Here is a 17513-nt window from a genome sequence, read left to right as displayed (position 1 = left end):
CTTGCAAATAGATCCATTTCTTTCTGTGGTTATAGTTAAGCTTCTCTAACCCTGTGACGTCTATAGATTCCATGTGAATGTCCCTTCACGATTATTCATTCATGATTGGCTAGTTGTTCATTATTATGTATGTATAGTAATTGGACCAATATCTATTCCTCTTCTGTATGAGAGCCCTGGGAGCTCAAGGAGGTTGTTTTTCTCTCTGTTGTACTCAGCATCCAGCCTCCCACCAGGCACAGAGTTGATACTTAATAACTACTTGTTGAATGAAAAGGTGAATTCATCAACTCACTCATGTTCTTGGTACTATGCCAGTGGGGAAATGAGCAACAGCATGGTAACTGATTGGCTGCAAGTTTGCTTGTCTTTTGAGAAAACAGTATTTGTCCCTAACTGGTGCTGTAACAAATTGTTACAGATGTAGTAATTTAAAACAGTGCACAGTGATTACTTGAAGGCTACCCAGGAAGCTCCAAGGGAAGGACCCCAATCATTGCCTGGTTTTTCCTGTCTCAAGAGGTTTCCTGTGTCCTGTGGGTCATGGTCCTTTCTCCATCTTTAAACTCTACTTCTTTCTGCACAGCTTTTCCTGTGGCTTATAAGGGTTCTGTGATTGCATTGGTCCTCAGCCTACTCATTCCATCTCTAGCTTATTCTTTTTTAATTGTACTGAGTGAAGTGTTTCATGGTGTTATTTCCATACATCCATATAATGTGCCTATACTGTACTTTATCCTAACATGGGTCACAGCTACAAATCCCTTCTCCTGGCATCCCTGAGTTCGTTCCCTGAGACTGAGATGTCTCTTACCTCAAAATTAATAGGAAGAGCTAAAGCAGGCAGAGTTAGGCTTGCTCACTGAAGTACAGGGACATACAAAGAAAGTATTTGGGGAAATTAATTCATGGATCAAAGGACTCCCCCACCCATATTCTACAGACAGGTGGAGGTAAACATATCTGTAACTTGCTAGAGGAACAGGCTCTGCCAGCTATAAAAGCAGAGCAAACCTTCCTTGGCCTTTCATGCTGAAAGAACTCATCTCAAGGAGTTATGACTATTTATTCATTCTTAGAAAACTTGCACAGGTGTAGTGCTTGTCCCAGGCTGAATAGAGGAAGAAGGTGAAGACCTGAGCCATATTCTATGTACATATTCATGGAGGCCACATGGAATATGGGCCCAGGGTCCACAACTTGGACCAATAGTTCTAGGGGCCTTCCTCATAGGAAGGAAAGTACCCCAAAGGAAAGTGCCCCAATTCTGATATCTGCCAGTTAGTAGAAAAACTAGCTCTCCTGGCTTATAACCCCAACCTAGACTCAATGGATAGAAGCAAGTAACTGTTAAAGGAAGATAGCTGCAATTTACAGAACTGAGGAATGCCTGGCCCACAGCCCATGTATGCTCCTTGAAATAATTTGGTCTAGCCTTGCCAAGACAACTATTAGACGAGGCCCAAAATTCAATAAATCCAGGAGTTTTTTTTCTCAGTTGAAATTCAATAAAGCTAGGCCTAAGAAGGATATTATAAGTATCCAATGACACTTGGCATAAAAATGTTTCCCTACCCCTTTGAGTTATGACCAGATTCATTCAACAATCAGTTTATCCTGCACCTCTTGTGTGCCAGGCCTTATACAAGCAGTGGTGAGTTAGTTATAGTTCCTGCTGGCTTAGAGTTTTTTTGGGGAGACGAGCAACAGGCAGGTATGGATGGTTGCTTCTTGCTGTCCATGAAGGAGACTAATGGAGACTCTAATCCCCTATATAAAATGCTGTCATGTTTGCATAGACCCTATGGGCATGTACCCATACATTGAAAGTCATCTCTATGTTACTAATAAAACCTCCTATGACTTAAGTGCTCTGCAAATAGTTGTTCTACTGTACCACAGAGGAAATAAAGTGGATAAAAAGGCAAAGGATTCCAACTCAATGCCAATGTGAGGATTTTCCTGCCTTACCAATATTTGTGCAAGATGATGGAAGAAAGTCATTTTTTCCTAGCATTAAATTTAATCTTTTAGTATTCACATCATTATATGATGCTAGAAGATTCTCAAGACCTGAGGTTGAGAATAGATGGTGATAATTTCTTTAAATGAGCCTATTCGGTAAATTATAATCTGTCAGTTTTGTGTCAGAATCCTAAATCTGAGCTAGCTGCTTTGGCCAGGCTTGTAATCCTAGCTCTTTGGGGTGGTAGTAATCTGGAGGATCATGGAATGACGTAAAAAGCGGGTGAGATCCCATCTTAATCAGTAAATTGGGCATGGTGGTGGCTTGTGTTTGACATTCCAACTATAGGTAGAGGATCAAAAATCTGAGACTGGAGAGTGTGTTGCAAAAAGGGATGGGGCAGGGTGAGTAAATGCAATCAACCTATTCAGTAAGTACACCATGTGGAAAGTGAACTATGGAACTTGTGAGCAGAGACAAGAGGGGCAAACTGGGAGAAAGTGAAGGAAGGGGTGACATTATCCAAAAAAGAAATGTACTCATTACCAGATTTATGAAATGGTAACTCCTCTATCTCTATACAATAACTTGATAACAACAATAACATTATGTGTGTATCTATCTATCTATCTATCTCTTTTTTTTTAGTTGCCTCATACTAAAGGAATTTCTTGTTAAAACAGATGGTAACATGCATGTCTGTCCTTTGTCTTTGTTCCCTTTCTAAATTGCTTTCTCTACTAAACAACTCAGCTTGCATAACTGAGAGCAATCAGGTGGCTTTAAGTGTAGCCAGTCTTTTCCTCTCCGTCCTTTCTCTGTTTATAAGGAGCTTGAACTTTTTTTCACAGGTACACGTGAAAGTTCCATTTTCTTGTCTCTCAGAGTTTGTAGGTGCCTCTGGGGTGGGACCAAGGGGGCTGGACTCAAAGGGCAGCCATAGGGAGGTTGACTCATGGTGCCCTGCTCTTTCCCTTCCAGAGCTTTCCTCCCCAGGTGTGAATGCCTCCAAGAAGCACCAAAGCCATCTGGAGGACTGAATCAGGTGCCAAATCTGCATATCTCATTTTAATTGAACATAAACCAAGACATTCTCAAAGTAAACAACATATTATTTCTTGTCTATAACTTGTCCATGTCATGGAAAATGAATGAAAGAGGCCTTTGGTGAGTGTATGAGAAAGGGTCTTTGCTGAGTGTGTTATACACAGGTTAACTCCTGGTGAATGGCTTTGCACGACCAAGCCTAACTCCAACAGCTTGCTGCAGAGCTTGGCCCACAATTAGTGAACATTGCTGGCTAGAATGACAGCCATCAAAGGGCAGAGACTTTACTTGATCTTCCTTGGTAGAGTGGGACATGGCTACTTTGCTTCTGAGGCTCAACTGTCTAATGGCTTTTTTGCAATGGCAAGAGGTCAGAATTGGGGTTGGCAAACAGAGTTCTCCAGCCTGGGACCTTAATTAAGCAGGCAATGTGCCCTTCAGAGGCAGATGAAGACTCCACAGTCCTCCCACCCTAAATTTCTCCAGTTAGGAAGTGGCCCCAGAGGAGAGAAGGTGGGACATGTGGCATGCAAATGTGAGGTGCAGCTAGGAGCAAAAGGAGGCTGGTGGTGTCTTCTTCTCTGGGAACCTACATGGCACAGCACACAGTCAGATGAGTAGGAGGGCTGCGGTTTGAAATGGGGGCTCCCATACCTACCTCAGCACCTGACTGGAGGTAGCAAGGAGTCAGGGCAGTCTATCTCTTTAAAAGTCTGGTTCTGGGCAAAAATAGGAGACTCTTTTTGAAAGACAACTAAAATAAAGAAGTTCAAGTAATAAATGGCAGAGCATTTTTCTAGAAAGCATGGGGTCCTGAGTTCAAAACCCAATAATGCAAATAAAATAAATAATAATCAATAAACAAATATCCAAATTTAGGGGAGGAAAATAGACAAACAAATTGTTAGTAGTTTAGGGTGGGTTATATAAAGGACTCCAGGCTAGGGAAGGCTTCACTAAGCCTTGCCCAGATTACTTCTGCTTGAATCATCTTCCTTGTGCAAAACTTTTAGAAATAGAAAACCAGAAAAAGAGGAAAGCAAATAAAACCAGCCAATCTGTTTCCTAGCCTGGATTTCTTGAGTCCCTGAGTTCCTCTGAGCAGCCTCTGATTGATTCTTTTTATAGAATGTCAGCTTTTTTACTTAAGTGTACATAAAAGAAGGAGGAGGAAGTGGAGGAGGTAAAAACAAAGAAAAGGAAGAAAAAAAAACCTACCCAGAAAGGAACACTTTAAAAAAAGAATTCTCATAGGGAAGAACCTTTGATTGTACTTAGGAGCTGAATGAAGTTAGAGTAATGAGCTCTTGTGAAACACTGAAATTCTCCCAAACATACTTATTGTGGTACCCTTTGTTTTTGCTTTGAAGATGCTATGAAAGTGGCTTGCTGCAAATGGAGGAGCTCAGCTTAGGGAGCAGCGACAGTGGTGCCCTTGAATGGCCTGGTATAGAGAGTATGCTGAGCCACACAGCACGAGATAGTTGTGTCATTGCAAGCTTTCTCTTGGAGTTGTGCGGTACACTGTCTATGCACTTACAAACAATAGCCCGACATATTCCAATAATGTTTGGCAAGAAATGTGTTCCAATAACAGTAGCTATGAGGGCTAGGGATGTAGCTTAGTGGTAGAGCACTTGCCTAAGATGCGCGATATCCTTCTTTCCACCCCCAGCATCACAAAGGAAAAAAAAGGGAAAAAGAAACAAAAAAGAAAAAAGAAAAACACCAGCACCAGGGAAAGGTGTATTTGTTTATAAAAGAACACAGATGTTCTACATACTCTCTAATCATGTAAGATGTGGGTTTTTATTTTGTTGTTGTTGATTTTCTTTTTTGTCAGTCATGGGGCTTGAACTCAGGGCTCAGAGCTGAGTCCCTGAGCTCTTTGCTCAAGGCTAGTGCTCTACCACTTTGAGCCACAATTCCACTTCTAGTTTTTGAGTGGCCAATTGGAGATAAAGAATCTGACAGTTACTTTTGTGCCTGGGCTGGCTTCAAACTGTGAAAATCTCAGTCTCCTGAGTAGCTAGGATTGCAAATGTGAGCCACTGATGCCTAGCTAGGACTATATGTTTTTAAAGATAAAACTACAGAGAGGGGGGAGGTGGGGGAAAATGAGGGAGGAGGTAATAAGTTGAACAGGAAATGTACTCACTGCCTTACATATGAAACTATAACCCCTCTGTTCTTCACTTTGACAATAAAGGGAAAAAAATGAAAAGAAAAAAAAAACCCACAAAACTACAGAGAACATGAAGCCTTGGGTTTGATTCTTTAGCACCGCATATATAGAAAGAGCCAGAAGTGGCGCTGTGGCTCAAGTGGTAGAGTGCTGGCCTTGAGCAAAAATAAACCAGGGACAGTGCTCAGGCCATGAGTTCAAGCCCCAGGAATGGCAAAAAAACAAAAACAAGAAAAACTACAGAGAGTAGCGCACTGGTAGCCCATGCCTATAATCTAGCAGTTTAGGAGCCTGCTATCTGAGAATGGTAGTTCAAAGCTAGCCCTGGAAACCAGATCTGAGTGACTCTGTATGTGTGGTGGGGGGGTGTGGTAGTGGTAGTGCTAGTCTTGGGGTTTTCACTCAGCAATTGGGCTCTGTCCCTGAGCTTTTTTTGCTCAATGCTAGGTCTCTGCTACGTAAGCCATAGCTCCACTTCAGGCTTTTTGCTGATTAATTGGTGATAAGAATCTCATGGACTTTCATGCCTCGGCTGGCTTCAAACCATGATCCTCAGATCTTAGCCTCCTAAGTAGCTAGGATTACAGGCATCTCTAACTAACAAACAAAAAGCCAGAAGTAGAGGTGTGGCTCAAGTGGTAGAGTTTCACCCTTGAGTAGATAAAGTTAAGAAAGAGCACGAGGCCTTGAGTTCAAGCCTGAGTCTTGGCACAAAACAAATGAACAAGCAAGCCAAAAATCACACACACCCAACTAAAGTGAATAACAGTTATAACAATCCATCTCTGCTCCAGTGTGTGGGTTGGAATGGCTCTGCGATAGGCCACCCCACTTTGGAGATGCGGGCCTAGGAGAATTTGCACAGGTTTTTTTTTTTTCCCTCTCCTTTAGGCAGGACATCATCATGTTTGTAGGGCAGCACCTGTATCCTAAGAGCCATGTTGGAAGGTTTTCCCACTTCCTTCCTGCCAGCCTGACCTCACATGTCAGGTTCCATTTCAGAATACACAGTCATCAATGAAGGCTGCCCTGGAGCCGAGTGGAACATCATGTGTCGGGAATGTTGTGAATACGACCAGATTGAGTGTGTCTGCCCTGGAAAGAAGGAAGTGGTGGGCTACACCATCCCGTGCTGCAGGAATGAGGACAATGAGTGTGACTCCTGCTTAATTCACCCAGGTAAGTGAGGGAGGGATGCCCCTAGGGTTCCCCCCATGCTGTCTGATGTAATGGACCAGGAATCATCTGAGTGCCTGAATTGTAGCAAGCAGCCATCAGTGTCATTAATGGGACACAACTCACCCCATTCTAACTGCCAGGAAAGGAATTAGAGGAGTTAGTACTACTTGCAGTGTTAAAGTTGTAAATCTGAGACTCTCATTCATTTGGTCAGCAACTGAACAGCTCCCATGTACCATGTCTGCTACTGGAACTACAGTGACATAAAACCACCATGACAAAAAAAATCCCAGCTCTCCCTGAGCCTATAGGCTGGGGGAGGAGGTGGCCAACAGCAAATGCATCGTTAAGTGAGGTGATAGGGCTGCCCAGGGTGCCATGGCAACACAGAGGAGCTCAGGGTGAGGTAGAAGGAAAGATCAGTGAAGACTTGTTAGAGGAGGTGCAGGGCTGGTTGGAGAGAGAATCAACATACTGGGAAGGGTGAAGGGGATCGGGTGGAGGGGTCCCACCACCAGGCACAGTGTAGAGACCTATGGCTAGAGAAAGCATGATCTTTCCAGAACTTCAAGTGGCTCAGCCTGATGGAAGTACGTAAATGGTGAAAGATGTGGACAGATTAAGAGGCAACAATCTGAAGGAACAATCAACGGTCAGATCCAGAAGTGCTGTAGAGGTCATTTGGCATCTCTCATGGGTGGTTTTAATTCCAACCATAGTGTGATTTTAATTTCTACCATGAGAGACGGTGATCATCACTGCTGGTGGCAGCGGCTCAAGACGATCCAGGTCTGGTAATATCAACAGCAGAGGTGCCGAGGGTGACCTCCAGTAGCATCCAACAGCATCAACACCCTCAATGGACTAGTGTGGGTTCTAGCAGCAGACTCCTCCACCTGGTCCTTTGGAAACCTGCACATTGTTGTTTTCCCCATAACTTTGTTCATCTTAATCACCATGATGGCATTCTTTTTCTTTTTTTTCCTTTGTCATGAACCTAAGGACCCCAAAACAGGTAACTGCTAGAAGAGCATTTGCAGGGCCATTAAGAGCAGGTTCAAGTTGCATCCACTTCCCCAGGGGCACAGTGGATAGGGAATTTAAGAGAAAATTGGTACATGAGTGAGACTGGCCTTTGGATGTCTCAGTGACCCCCTGGGGACTCAGTTATGGGTGACAGGACTGACCTACTGGATGAATCATATTAGTTCATCTACTTGAAGGAAGGGAAGCAACACCAGAATGGATCCATGTGTCTTTCTCTTACAGAACATACAAATACACACACACACACACACACACACACACACACACACACACACACACACTACAGGCCAATGAAAACTTACTTTCAGTCAAAAAGCAAAGAAGCATGCTGTCTACTCAAGAAAATGCTGGTTTGTCTTAAGCAGTTCATTAGCCATTCATTCATTACTTTACACCTTCGTCATTCACTCACTCAAATAACACTTGTGAGACACTTACCATGTGCCAACACCATATTGGTCCTGTGGATATAATATTGTCAAGATGTATCCTTTGATAGGAAAGCAGGTTCTAGGGCACCTGCGGCTCATACCTGTAATCTTAGTTACTCAGGAGGCTGAGATCTGATAATTGTGACTCGAAGGCAGCTCAGGGAAGGAAAGTCCGTGAGACCCTGATCTCCAATTAACCACCAGAAAACTAGAAGTGGAACTGTGGATTAAAGTAATAGTGCTCTAGTTTTGAGCAAAAATAGCTCAGGGATTGTGACCAGGTCCTGAGCTCAAGCCCCCAAATCTACAGAAAAATGAGCATGCTAGTTGGGATACAGGTCAGAAGAAATTGTGAGAAGGCCAGTATAACAATGACTCCTACTTGGGAGGAACTGACTATGTACCAGGCACTTTCCATGTGCTCATTTCATCTGTAAACACTCATAAGATGGAGGATCCATTTTGATCCAAGTCTGACAGACGAGGACAAGAATACATGGAGACTGCAGTTGGCTCCAGGACACCTAACTGGACAATGGCAGAGCCAGAACTTAGCTCTCTATTCTGATAAATAGGAAGGAACTATTTCTGCTGGTTCTTCCCTGTCCCCTATCCACACAGGATACCATTTTTTAAAATTATATTTTATTGTAAGTGATGTACAGAGGGGTTACAGTTACATAAGTAAGGTAATAAGTACATTTCTTTTTATACAGTTTTACCCCTCCCTCGTTTTCTCCCACTTTCCCTCCCTCCTGATCCCCATATTCCTCCAGTTATAAAGTTCATTTCCAGAATAATGAAGAGACCATGTTTTGAAGTGATCTAGGCCTGAACATTGCTTACCCTAGTGTAGCTTGTTGATACCTTTCAGGCTAAGTCCCCTTCAGTAGGCCTTGCCATTGTATCTAATGGCCTGGCTTGTGTATGACAGAAATGACTACTTAATAGAATAGTGTTTACAATCACTTATTAATTAAAAATGAATGTGCAGCATATAGTATAAGCCTTATTTATACATACAAACCTGTATGTGCATACATGCCTCAATGGACACACACACTTATATACATTTATGTATACAATATTTTCAGAGAAAGCAAGCAGAATTCTCTAAGTAATTTGGATTTTTTTCCTATGGAAATTGTTTTTTGCCTACCTGAATTTTCTTAATATTCTATAATAAATGGGAAATACATGTATAAAGAGAAAAATAAGAATACTGTATTGACAGATCTTGCATTTTAGAAGAAGCTATTTCGTGTTACTTTAAAACATCAGGATTAAGGGTATGACTCACACTGTAGAAAGCCTGGCTAGCAAGCTGGAAACCTGGAGTTTAAACCTCATTACCACCAACACAAAACAAATAAAAAAACAAGAACAAAGCCATCCACCATTAACTGGGAAGATGGTTTTGGAAACCTCTCCTACTCTCTGTGTCTGAATTCGGGAGAGTCTAGTATTTCCCTTTTGGGATGAGCAGTTTTTCTCAATGTTTTGTCATTTTGGAGTTGGGGGGTTCCAGAGGTTCTGCATAGGGCGTTGTACAAGTGTTCTGAAGACACTGGAACTGGAAAGGGCTAGGACTAACACCCTTGTTGGAAATCTTACAGGCTGTATGATCTTTGAAAACTGCAAGAGCTGCAGGAACGGCTCGTGGGGGGGCACCCTGGATGACTTCTATGTGAAGGGCTTCTACTGTGCCGAGTGCAGAGCGGGCTGGTACGGCGGAGACTGCATGCGTAAGTAGGCCCCTTGGTGCACGCGGCTTTGTAATGGAAGTGTACAAAAGGCCAAACTTGATCTCATTGGACTGTGGCTTTGGAAATGCTTGAGGCCAGGGGGCTTTCTAGGTAACGAAGATGTGTGGATTGTGGACAGCTGTCTGGGATTGCTGTTCCCAGGAACTGGTGGCTCTCTGTTTCGGTCTGCCCACAGCCTGTCTCGTATCGGAAGCAAGGCATGGAGAAAGCTTCAACCATGTTGTGTGAAGGGCATGGTAAATAGGAAATTTGTGTGGATACATTTTCTTGAATCCGGTATTAAATTCCTGGAACCTGACACCAAATTATCAGCATACCATTTGTCCCTGGAAGGGGATTCTGGACAAAGTACTTTATCCCAAAGAATGACTTAATCTTTGTTGGAGTTCCCCCTCTGGGTTTCAATAATTCTTTGCAAACAGAGTGGGAATTTAGCCTTTTCCTCAGTCTAAGATTCCCCCTGGCAGAGCCCCATTGGTCAGGATCCTTTTGAGAACCTGGCTGACTCCCAGTTAACACGTTGCTGTGATTTCATGGGACCTTTTCAAATGATTCCTATTAGAATCAGAAGCAGTTAGGATGAATTTGCAGTCTGAGTAATATTTGGGGGGAAGTACTAGGGTTTGAACTCAGAACCACATTCTTGTTTATCAGCCCATGCTTGCATGGGCCAGCCTCCAACTTCAAACTTTCAGATCTCTGCCTCTTGAGTAGTTGGGATCAGAGATGTGTTCTACCATACCCAGCTTGTTGTTTTTAGATGAGGTGTTGTTAACTTTTTTTTTCCTAAGCTAGCCTCAAGCTCTGATCCTCCAGATCTCTTCCTCCCAAGTAGGATGACTGATGTGAGCCACTACCACCTGTCCCTTGAGTAATTTTACTTCTAGGAAATGGTATTTCACAAAAATGGTGGTTTGAATGTCATTGGTATTCTCCACCTGATCTAACTTGTAGCAAAATGTCACAAGATTTTAGTTTCATGCAATGGATGAAGTATATGGCCCACATAATAGGAAATCAACTATTCCCAAAGCAGAGCTTTGTCAGCACTCCAGGATACACCTGCTGATCTCTTTCAGGTGTCATTTAAAACTCTGATGCCATTTTAGGTAATTTCTAGGAAATTTAATTTTGTGCTTGATGATAGCTTCCAGGTAGGTGAGTTGCAAGATTCAACCCTGGTCTTTCTATGAGACTATGTAACAATAGTGTTCAGAACAGAAGCCTTTGAATGACATAGACCTGGGCTTAAGTAAATGACTGCCTTTGCCTGATACTACTATGTGGCTTTGGACAATTCATTTAGCCTTTGTTAATAATGGTGTACTCTCTTTACTAAAGGGAAGCAGCATTACCTATCTAATAGATCTTATTTGAAGGATTCAATGAGATAAATGCAAATTAAACATTTAGTGCTAGTGTCCAAGCTGGCCTCAAATTCCCGCCTCAGCCTCCCAAGTGCTGGAATTACAGGTTTGTACCACCACTCTCAGCTCCCTTGTTGTTAATTATAGTACGATTCTATCTCCTACTAATTGAGTTGCTCCATGAGATCTCAGTTTACTCTGGAAAGTAGGAAGAGAAATCTTTGTGAGAGTGTAGTGGATAAGGTTTGGGACAGCCATGGAAGGAGGAAGAAGAGATGTCACTGATTATACATCCAGGCATGTTTAGATGAGCTAAGACCCAGCTGCTTCAGAAGCTCCTATACTGGGAAGATAGGTAGGAGAGTTGTGTAAGGCTCTCCAGCAGTGTGGATATTGAGGTGTAACACTAGTTGTCTGATTGATCCATCATTGACTAAGATATAGCTAACCAGGGCCCTAAATTGAGAAATACATGAAACCAGAAAAATCCCTACTTATAAAAAACATAGGAACTGGAGGTCTTAATAAGGAGGCAAATTGGCTTAGTAGTACTAAGGCAATGGATGGATCTTCAGAGAATAGAGTAAGTTGATGACCCTAGGTGTGGTTGTGGTAAAGCATACTCATGCTGGTCTGGGTTGAGGGCCAGGCTGTGGTTGGGCTTAGGCAGAAGGGCAGCAGAAGCCCAGGGCCAGCTCTTTGGGTGCTCACAGAAGCTCAGGAGGCCAAGCCAGACACAGAGGCACATTTAAGGCTTCTGCTTACATCACATCCTCTCATATTCCCCTGGCTGAAAGAAGTGGTACATCTTAGCTCCAGTCAGTAAACAGGAAGTGGGCTCCATCTTATTGAGGAGGGGACAGCTGTTTCTCAAACAATACTAGAGGCACTCCAGGTAAAGAATACATTTGGTCAGAGGGAGAGAGGACCAGAAAACTATGAGCATGCATTTTGAGCATGGCCCTTTCCCAAATCACCTATTGGTTGAGCCTCACAGTGAGTTGGCTGAACTCAGAATTTGATTGGTAGGCTAGCAACTGTGAACTGAGGTCTAAGTAAGACAGAGCTGGATCAGGGCCCCCAGTTTGCCACTCGGCAGATGTCTCCTGTTTTTATTCATTAGTCTACAGATTCATTAAAAAAACAAACAACAACCTTATTAAACAGATCCTTGTATGTGCTGAATATACACCAATAAAAAGACAGACATGATCTCTGCCATGGTAGAGCTTGCCATTTAATACACACACACACACACACACACACACACACACACACACACACACACACACACACAGGTAAAAAGGAATTTGGAGCACAGTCGATGTGGTAAAGAAAACAAATGGGTTTAAGAATAACTTCTTATCTGTTTCTGTTTCTATCTATATGGATCCACCAGTGTTGATTGTTTCCATTATGCTCCTCCTGAAAGCCCCATTCCACACAGTATGTTATCCCAGCCTCCCACATTCATGGAGCATTTCTTAGGCAACCCTGGGCTGGTCACTAGGTGACATGGAGAGCCTTCAAGAGGTGTGTGATCCATCAATGGCAAGAAGGCTTCTTTAGAAGCCGTGAGTATGATGATATTAGGTTCTTGTCACGTACACATTGTATGCTTGGCACCGCACTAATGTGAAGAGAATTCATAGGAAGACACAATTCATATCCCTATGTGTTGAATGGCTGACTGGTGCTGGGCACCATGCTGCCCTCCTATATTAGAAGAGAACTGAACCACTGGGTGGCTCCATCATGGCTGGGACAAAGGGCAGGAGCCACATAGCAATGCAAGTATTTATCCAGTAGATGGCGCCCCAAGCAATCCTTTCCGACTCCTTGAGGCAGGAGACTGCTTTGCTGGTACCATCTGTAGACTTTTTTTTTTTCTCTTGCCACTAGAAGGAAGAAAGGGCCACGGCAAGAGCTAGAAAGGGGCATAGTGATTAAGTTCAAATTACAGAACACTCCATATTGAGATAGAACAACACCTTAATTTGTTCATTGTCTTTGACAGTGTTCATGTGTTAACATTGATGCTTAATATTAATGTGCAGTCTTAAACTTTTTGTACAGTATTAATGTATATTCTTACATGTTATTATGTGATTGATTCATTAATAACCACAGGAGGTTATATGATCTAGGAGAATAGTGCCCAAGGCCAGAGTCCTGAGAGAACCCATTCACATCTTCCTTCCAGGAAAGATGGCGTCTCCAAGTATCCACAAGAATAGCTAGTGGTATTTCATTATAACAGGAAATAACTCTTTCTCTCTTCCTGCTCTCAGCGTTTTTAACGTGAGACATTTTAGATCTACAGAATTGAAAGAGCAGTATCTATCCCAATATTCTCTGCCTGATTTTTTCAGTATCTGGGTTTCTTTTTCAGTCCTATGGATTCATGAATTTTAATATTTTCTGCATTTCATAATGTTAGTGTAAATTTTTCTTTTTTTGTCCCAGATGTAGCCATAGAAGACCTTTTGATGGGCCTCCACCACATCATGCTCTGGGCACTCCCTGACACTCTGCCCTCCTATTCCCATAGAAACGGTTCAAGCTCACCTGTACTGCCTAGGATCAGATCCTGGAAACAACCATTTCTCTAGGACTCCAGGTTCCTTCCAGTGGGGAAGGGCACTCAGAAACTGTGATCTAGGTGCTGGCTGTTCAACATGCTGGCATCTAAAATCCAAACCAGAGTTCCCTCCAAAGCGTCTTAGACTGGAAAGTTGAGTTCCTAACTGGCACCACTCTGTTGCCCTCCAATGCTGAACCCCTGGAGTGGTGGTATTTAACTTGCATGCCCCCTGCCCCCCGAGCCTTTTCTTAGTCACCAAGACCAGTGTGAGGGTTCAGAGCCACCCTGGATGCTACTTTGTACTGGCATCGCAGTGATTGCAACCTTTCAGACCCTGAAGGATACTGGGGACCTAAGAAGGTTAGGACATCAACCCAGATGAGAGGGGATTTATGGGGAGAGATTACAGGCCTTTAATACGTTTATCTTCTTAGTCATGGTTTGGACCAAGGCAGAGGAACAGAGGAAATGGCTATAAGCCATGGCCCAAAATGTTTGAGGAGCTAGGATATCAGAGAAGATGATTTGTGTAGGCTGTTACATGAGCCATATCAGGAATGCTTAAAAGTAGGTTTGAGAGGGAAGACGGGAAGGAGGAAGGAGATGGTGGAGGGAGGAAGAAGGAAGTAGGGAGGAGCAGGAAATGAAGGACGGAGGGTGAGAGGATAGAGAAGAGGAGGGGAGGGAAAGGGAAAGGAAGAGAGGAAAGGAGAGGAAACTCCTGGAATGAATTTACTAAAAATGACTTCATCTTGCTTTAGATTTTGTCTTCTGAGATTTCCAGGAAAAGAATAATGTCTAATTGGGTTCAAATAGAAGATGACATTATGTAGTGGTTAGCAGTTTAGACTTTAACCTAGTAGGAGCTTAATTTGAATTTCTACTCCTATGACTTTGGGAAGAGTTATTCAGTCTTTGCAAATCTCAGTTTCTCATGCACAGAATGTGGGTAATAAATGATAGCAGGATAAAATGAAGTGGTAGCTTAGAATCCCTTAGTATGGATCTGGAATGTAGCAAGGGATATTGTTGGAATACAGTATGGATATTAATGAACCAATGATTAATGCTATTCTTATTACTAAACAAGAGCCATGAAATGAGCTTTTTGTCACTGCTGTTGTCTAGTTTGTGTGTGTGTGTGAGAGAGAGAGAGTGAGAGTGAGTGAGAGAGAGAGGGAGAGAGAGCAAGAGAGTGAAAGTGAGAGAGAGAGAGAGAGAGAGAGAGAGAGAGAGAGAGAGAGAGAGAGAGAGAGAGAGAGTTAACATAGGGCCAAAAAAGCCAGATTAAAAAAAGAGAATTCCCTGTGAAACAAAAGAATGAAAAGGCAGACTTCCCAAGATAAGTGTGGTAAATTGTATTTCTTATTTTTGTCTAAGAAATCCTTGGGCCCTAAGGACTGAACATGTGGAGCTGAGCATGTCCTGAGGTCCTTTCCTCAAAGCTAGTGCTCTACCACTTTGAGCCACAGCTCCACTTCTGGTTTTACTGGTAGGTAACTGGAGATAAGAGTCTCACACAGAACATGCTGTCACAGAGTAAAGCATCTCATGCAGAGTATACTGTCAAAGAGTTCAGCAATCACAGCTGTTTCTGGGGAGAGTATAGAAGGCACAAAAGACACCTTGTGCTCTAATAGTAAGAAGCCACCAGATAAACCAGGGAAGAACAACATTCACAACTTTCTTCAAAACCACCAAAGATATGTGAGCATAGACTCTAAAAGAATCCCCAAACCAGAGGAATGCATTTTCCCCAGGTGAACCAGGCATCCAGGATGCTGGTTGAGGACCAGCTGCTGAAGTTGGCTGCTGTTGAATTGAAGACTCCAGTGACCACAAAGCAAGGACAATCCTCTCCACCAACTATTTCCTGAACTGGGGTTGGCTGAGCTGGCAGAGGCTGGGGTAAGGCTAGAAAGGAGATTTTGGGATTGTGTAGTCTTATAGCTTCAAAATTTTGAGGTCTACATTTTCCCAGTCTTAAAGCCATAGAAGTGCAGGAAGAGGGAAGGAGGAAAAGTTGAAAATTAAAAAGAGATTTCCTGAGATTCCTGGTGCTTTGTATTTCAAGGGCCTTTTTGTGGTATGACCACCCCAGTCTTGTCTCAATTCAGCCAACTCCTTTGTTATGGTTTTTTTTTGTTTTTATCTTTCCATTTTTTCTTTTTAAAATGACTTTATTGATTGACTGATATAGTAAATTATAGATCGTCAGGTACTTCCCCAAGACTTGGGTTCTCTCCAGGCTTAATTCCCTCCAGACTCCCGATGGTGTGTACTTGGGACACATGTACCCCCAAACTGCCAAGAATCTCCTAGGGTACCACAGCTATGACTGAATTGAAAAGCCCAGGACCTCTACCCACATTTAATGCTGGGGTCTGTACCCCTGGAGAATGCTGTTATGTCCCAGCTTTCATTTTTTTCCCCTTTTTTTTGCAAGTCTTGGGGCTTGAACTCAGGGCTTGGGCATTGTCATTGAGATTCTATTGCTTTGATCAAGGCTAGCACTCTACCACTTAAGCCACAGCACCACTTCTGGCTTTTTCTGTGGATGTGGTGCTCAGGAATTGAACCCAGGGCTTCATGCATGCTAGGCAAGCACTCTACCACTAAGCCACCTTCCCAGCCTGCAGCTTTCACTTCTGAGTGCACAGAAGGGTGCCCAGGAGAAGGTGTCCAATTGTCCAGGCAAAGCAGAAGGGCCAGGGAGACCCTCAAATGTTACCACTGGAGCCAAAGAGCCAGAGGCTATAGTATTGGCATTTTTTTGTGGCAATGACAGAAATCATTACAGATCTGGGTTTTGTGTCTTGGACCTGTGGCTCTCAATGTCAGCATCAAATGAGCCCAGTACTGGGCAATTCTCACAGGGTCCATGATCCTTAGGCACTAATCTGGAGGGTGGTAGCTCTCCAGGGGGCAGGATGGATCCCTCAGCTTAAATGGCCCATCCTGGTCATGTGGCTTAGGAGGTTCCTCAGTGCAGCCATGGAGATGTGGTTTCCACAGAAACTGAAGAATCCAGCTAACTCCTGATAGGATGAAACTGATTAGCCCCTCCTACAAGATCTGCCTATAAGCTGAAAGACATGTCATCTGGCTCCTCTGCCTGCTCTAGTCTCTCAGTGCAGGACTACCTGCTTGATTGGCCAGTGACACTTCCTTGCCCACAACACTGGCTGTGTTCACTGTTCTGTCTGGGACAGACAGGTGTAGTTTGTCTGTCTCTGCATTTAGGCCAATCAACTCTGGAGGGGAGCTAAAGGGGTCCCTTGATAGAAAGAAATGGAGCTCCTTTCTCTTCTCCTTTTCCTCCTAGCTTGTTTCCAAGAAGTAGCCTCTGTAGAGGCTGTGCCATGCCTTGGGGCCATGTCTGCCCTCCCATTCAGAGTGAGAAATAACAGCACAGAGTGAGACCTTGTGTGGTTTTGGGAATCCAGGCTACTTCCTTAGAATAGCCCATGCCCTACCCATGGCCTGCCCCTGAGACAGTGGCCCAGGACATTTCCTTTGTTGGCCAGTGCCTGAGTGGGACTCTGAGCCCACTTGGGGCAGCCAGAGACTAGAATGGGGAAGGACACCAAGTTCTCTTAGATTGGAGGAGGAGCCCTGGCATTCCAATTCCAGCTTCCATACGGAGGAAAAGAACCCAAAGTAGGCTGGCAGCACTGGCTGCTGGTTTTAAGTTAGGGTTCCTAGCAGGAGGCTTGTGTGTGTGTGGGGGGGGGGGGAGCTAGAATTTAACACCTAGGAGGCTGGGAGGCTGCCAGTCCTTGCCAGTCCCTGGGGTTATACAGGAAGCCTTCTTCTTTTTTAAATCTCACACCCAACAGTAGCACTTCCGTAGCCCTGGAGCAGATGCACAGATGTGGGCGATGAAGTGTGAGGTGTGCAGAAAGAAGGAATGTGTGGATCCAGGGAAGGGAGGTGTGTGG

General features: G+C 43.6%; 1 protein-coding gene across 1 annotated transcript in view; it reads left to right on the top strand.

The window, feature by feature from the left end:
• Positions 1 to 17513, top strand: part of Pamr1 (peptidase domain containing associated with muscle regeneration 1) — a 90870-nt gene that overhangs the window by 32895 nt on the left and 40462 nt on the right. Inside the window, exons 2-3 of the mRNA XM_048360757.1 lie at positions 6201 to 6377; positions 9472 to 9600. Of these exons, the coding sequence (XP_048216714.1) occupies positions 6201 to 6377; positions 9472 to 9600 (306 nt within the window). The remainder of the gene's footprint in view (positions 1 to 6200; positions 6378 to 9471; positions 9601 to 17513) is intronic.

Source organism: Perognathus longimembris, chromosome 13 (genome assembly GCF_023159225.1).
Source record: "Perognathus longimembris pacificus isolate PPM17 chromosome 13, ASM2315922v1, whole genome shotgun sequence".
NCBI lineage: Eukaryota > Metazoa > Chordata > Mammalia > Rodentia > Heteromyidae > Perognathus > Perognathus longimembris.
Note: the sequence above shows the minus strand (reverse complement) of the source record. Positions and strands in the feature narration are given on the sequence as shown.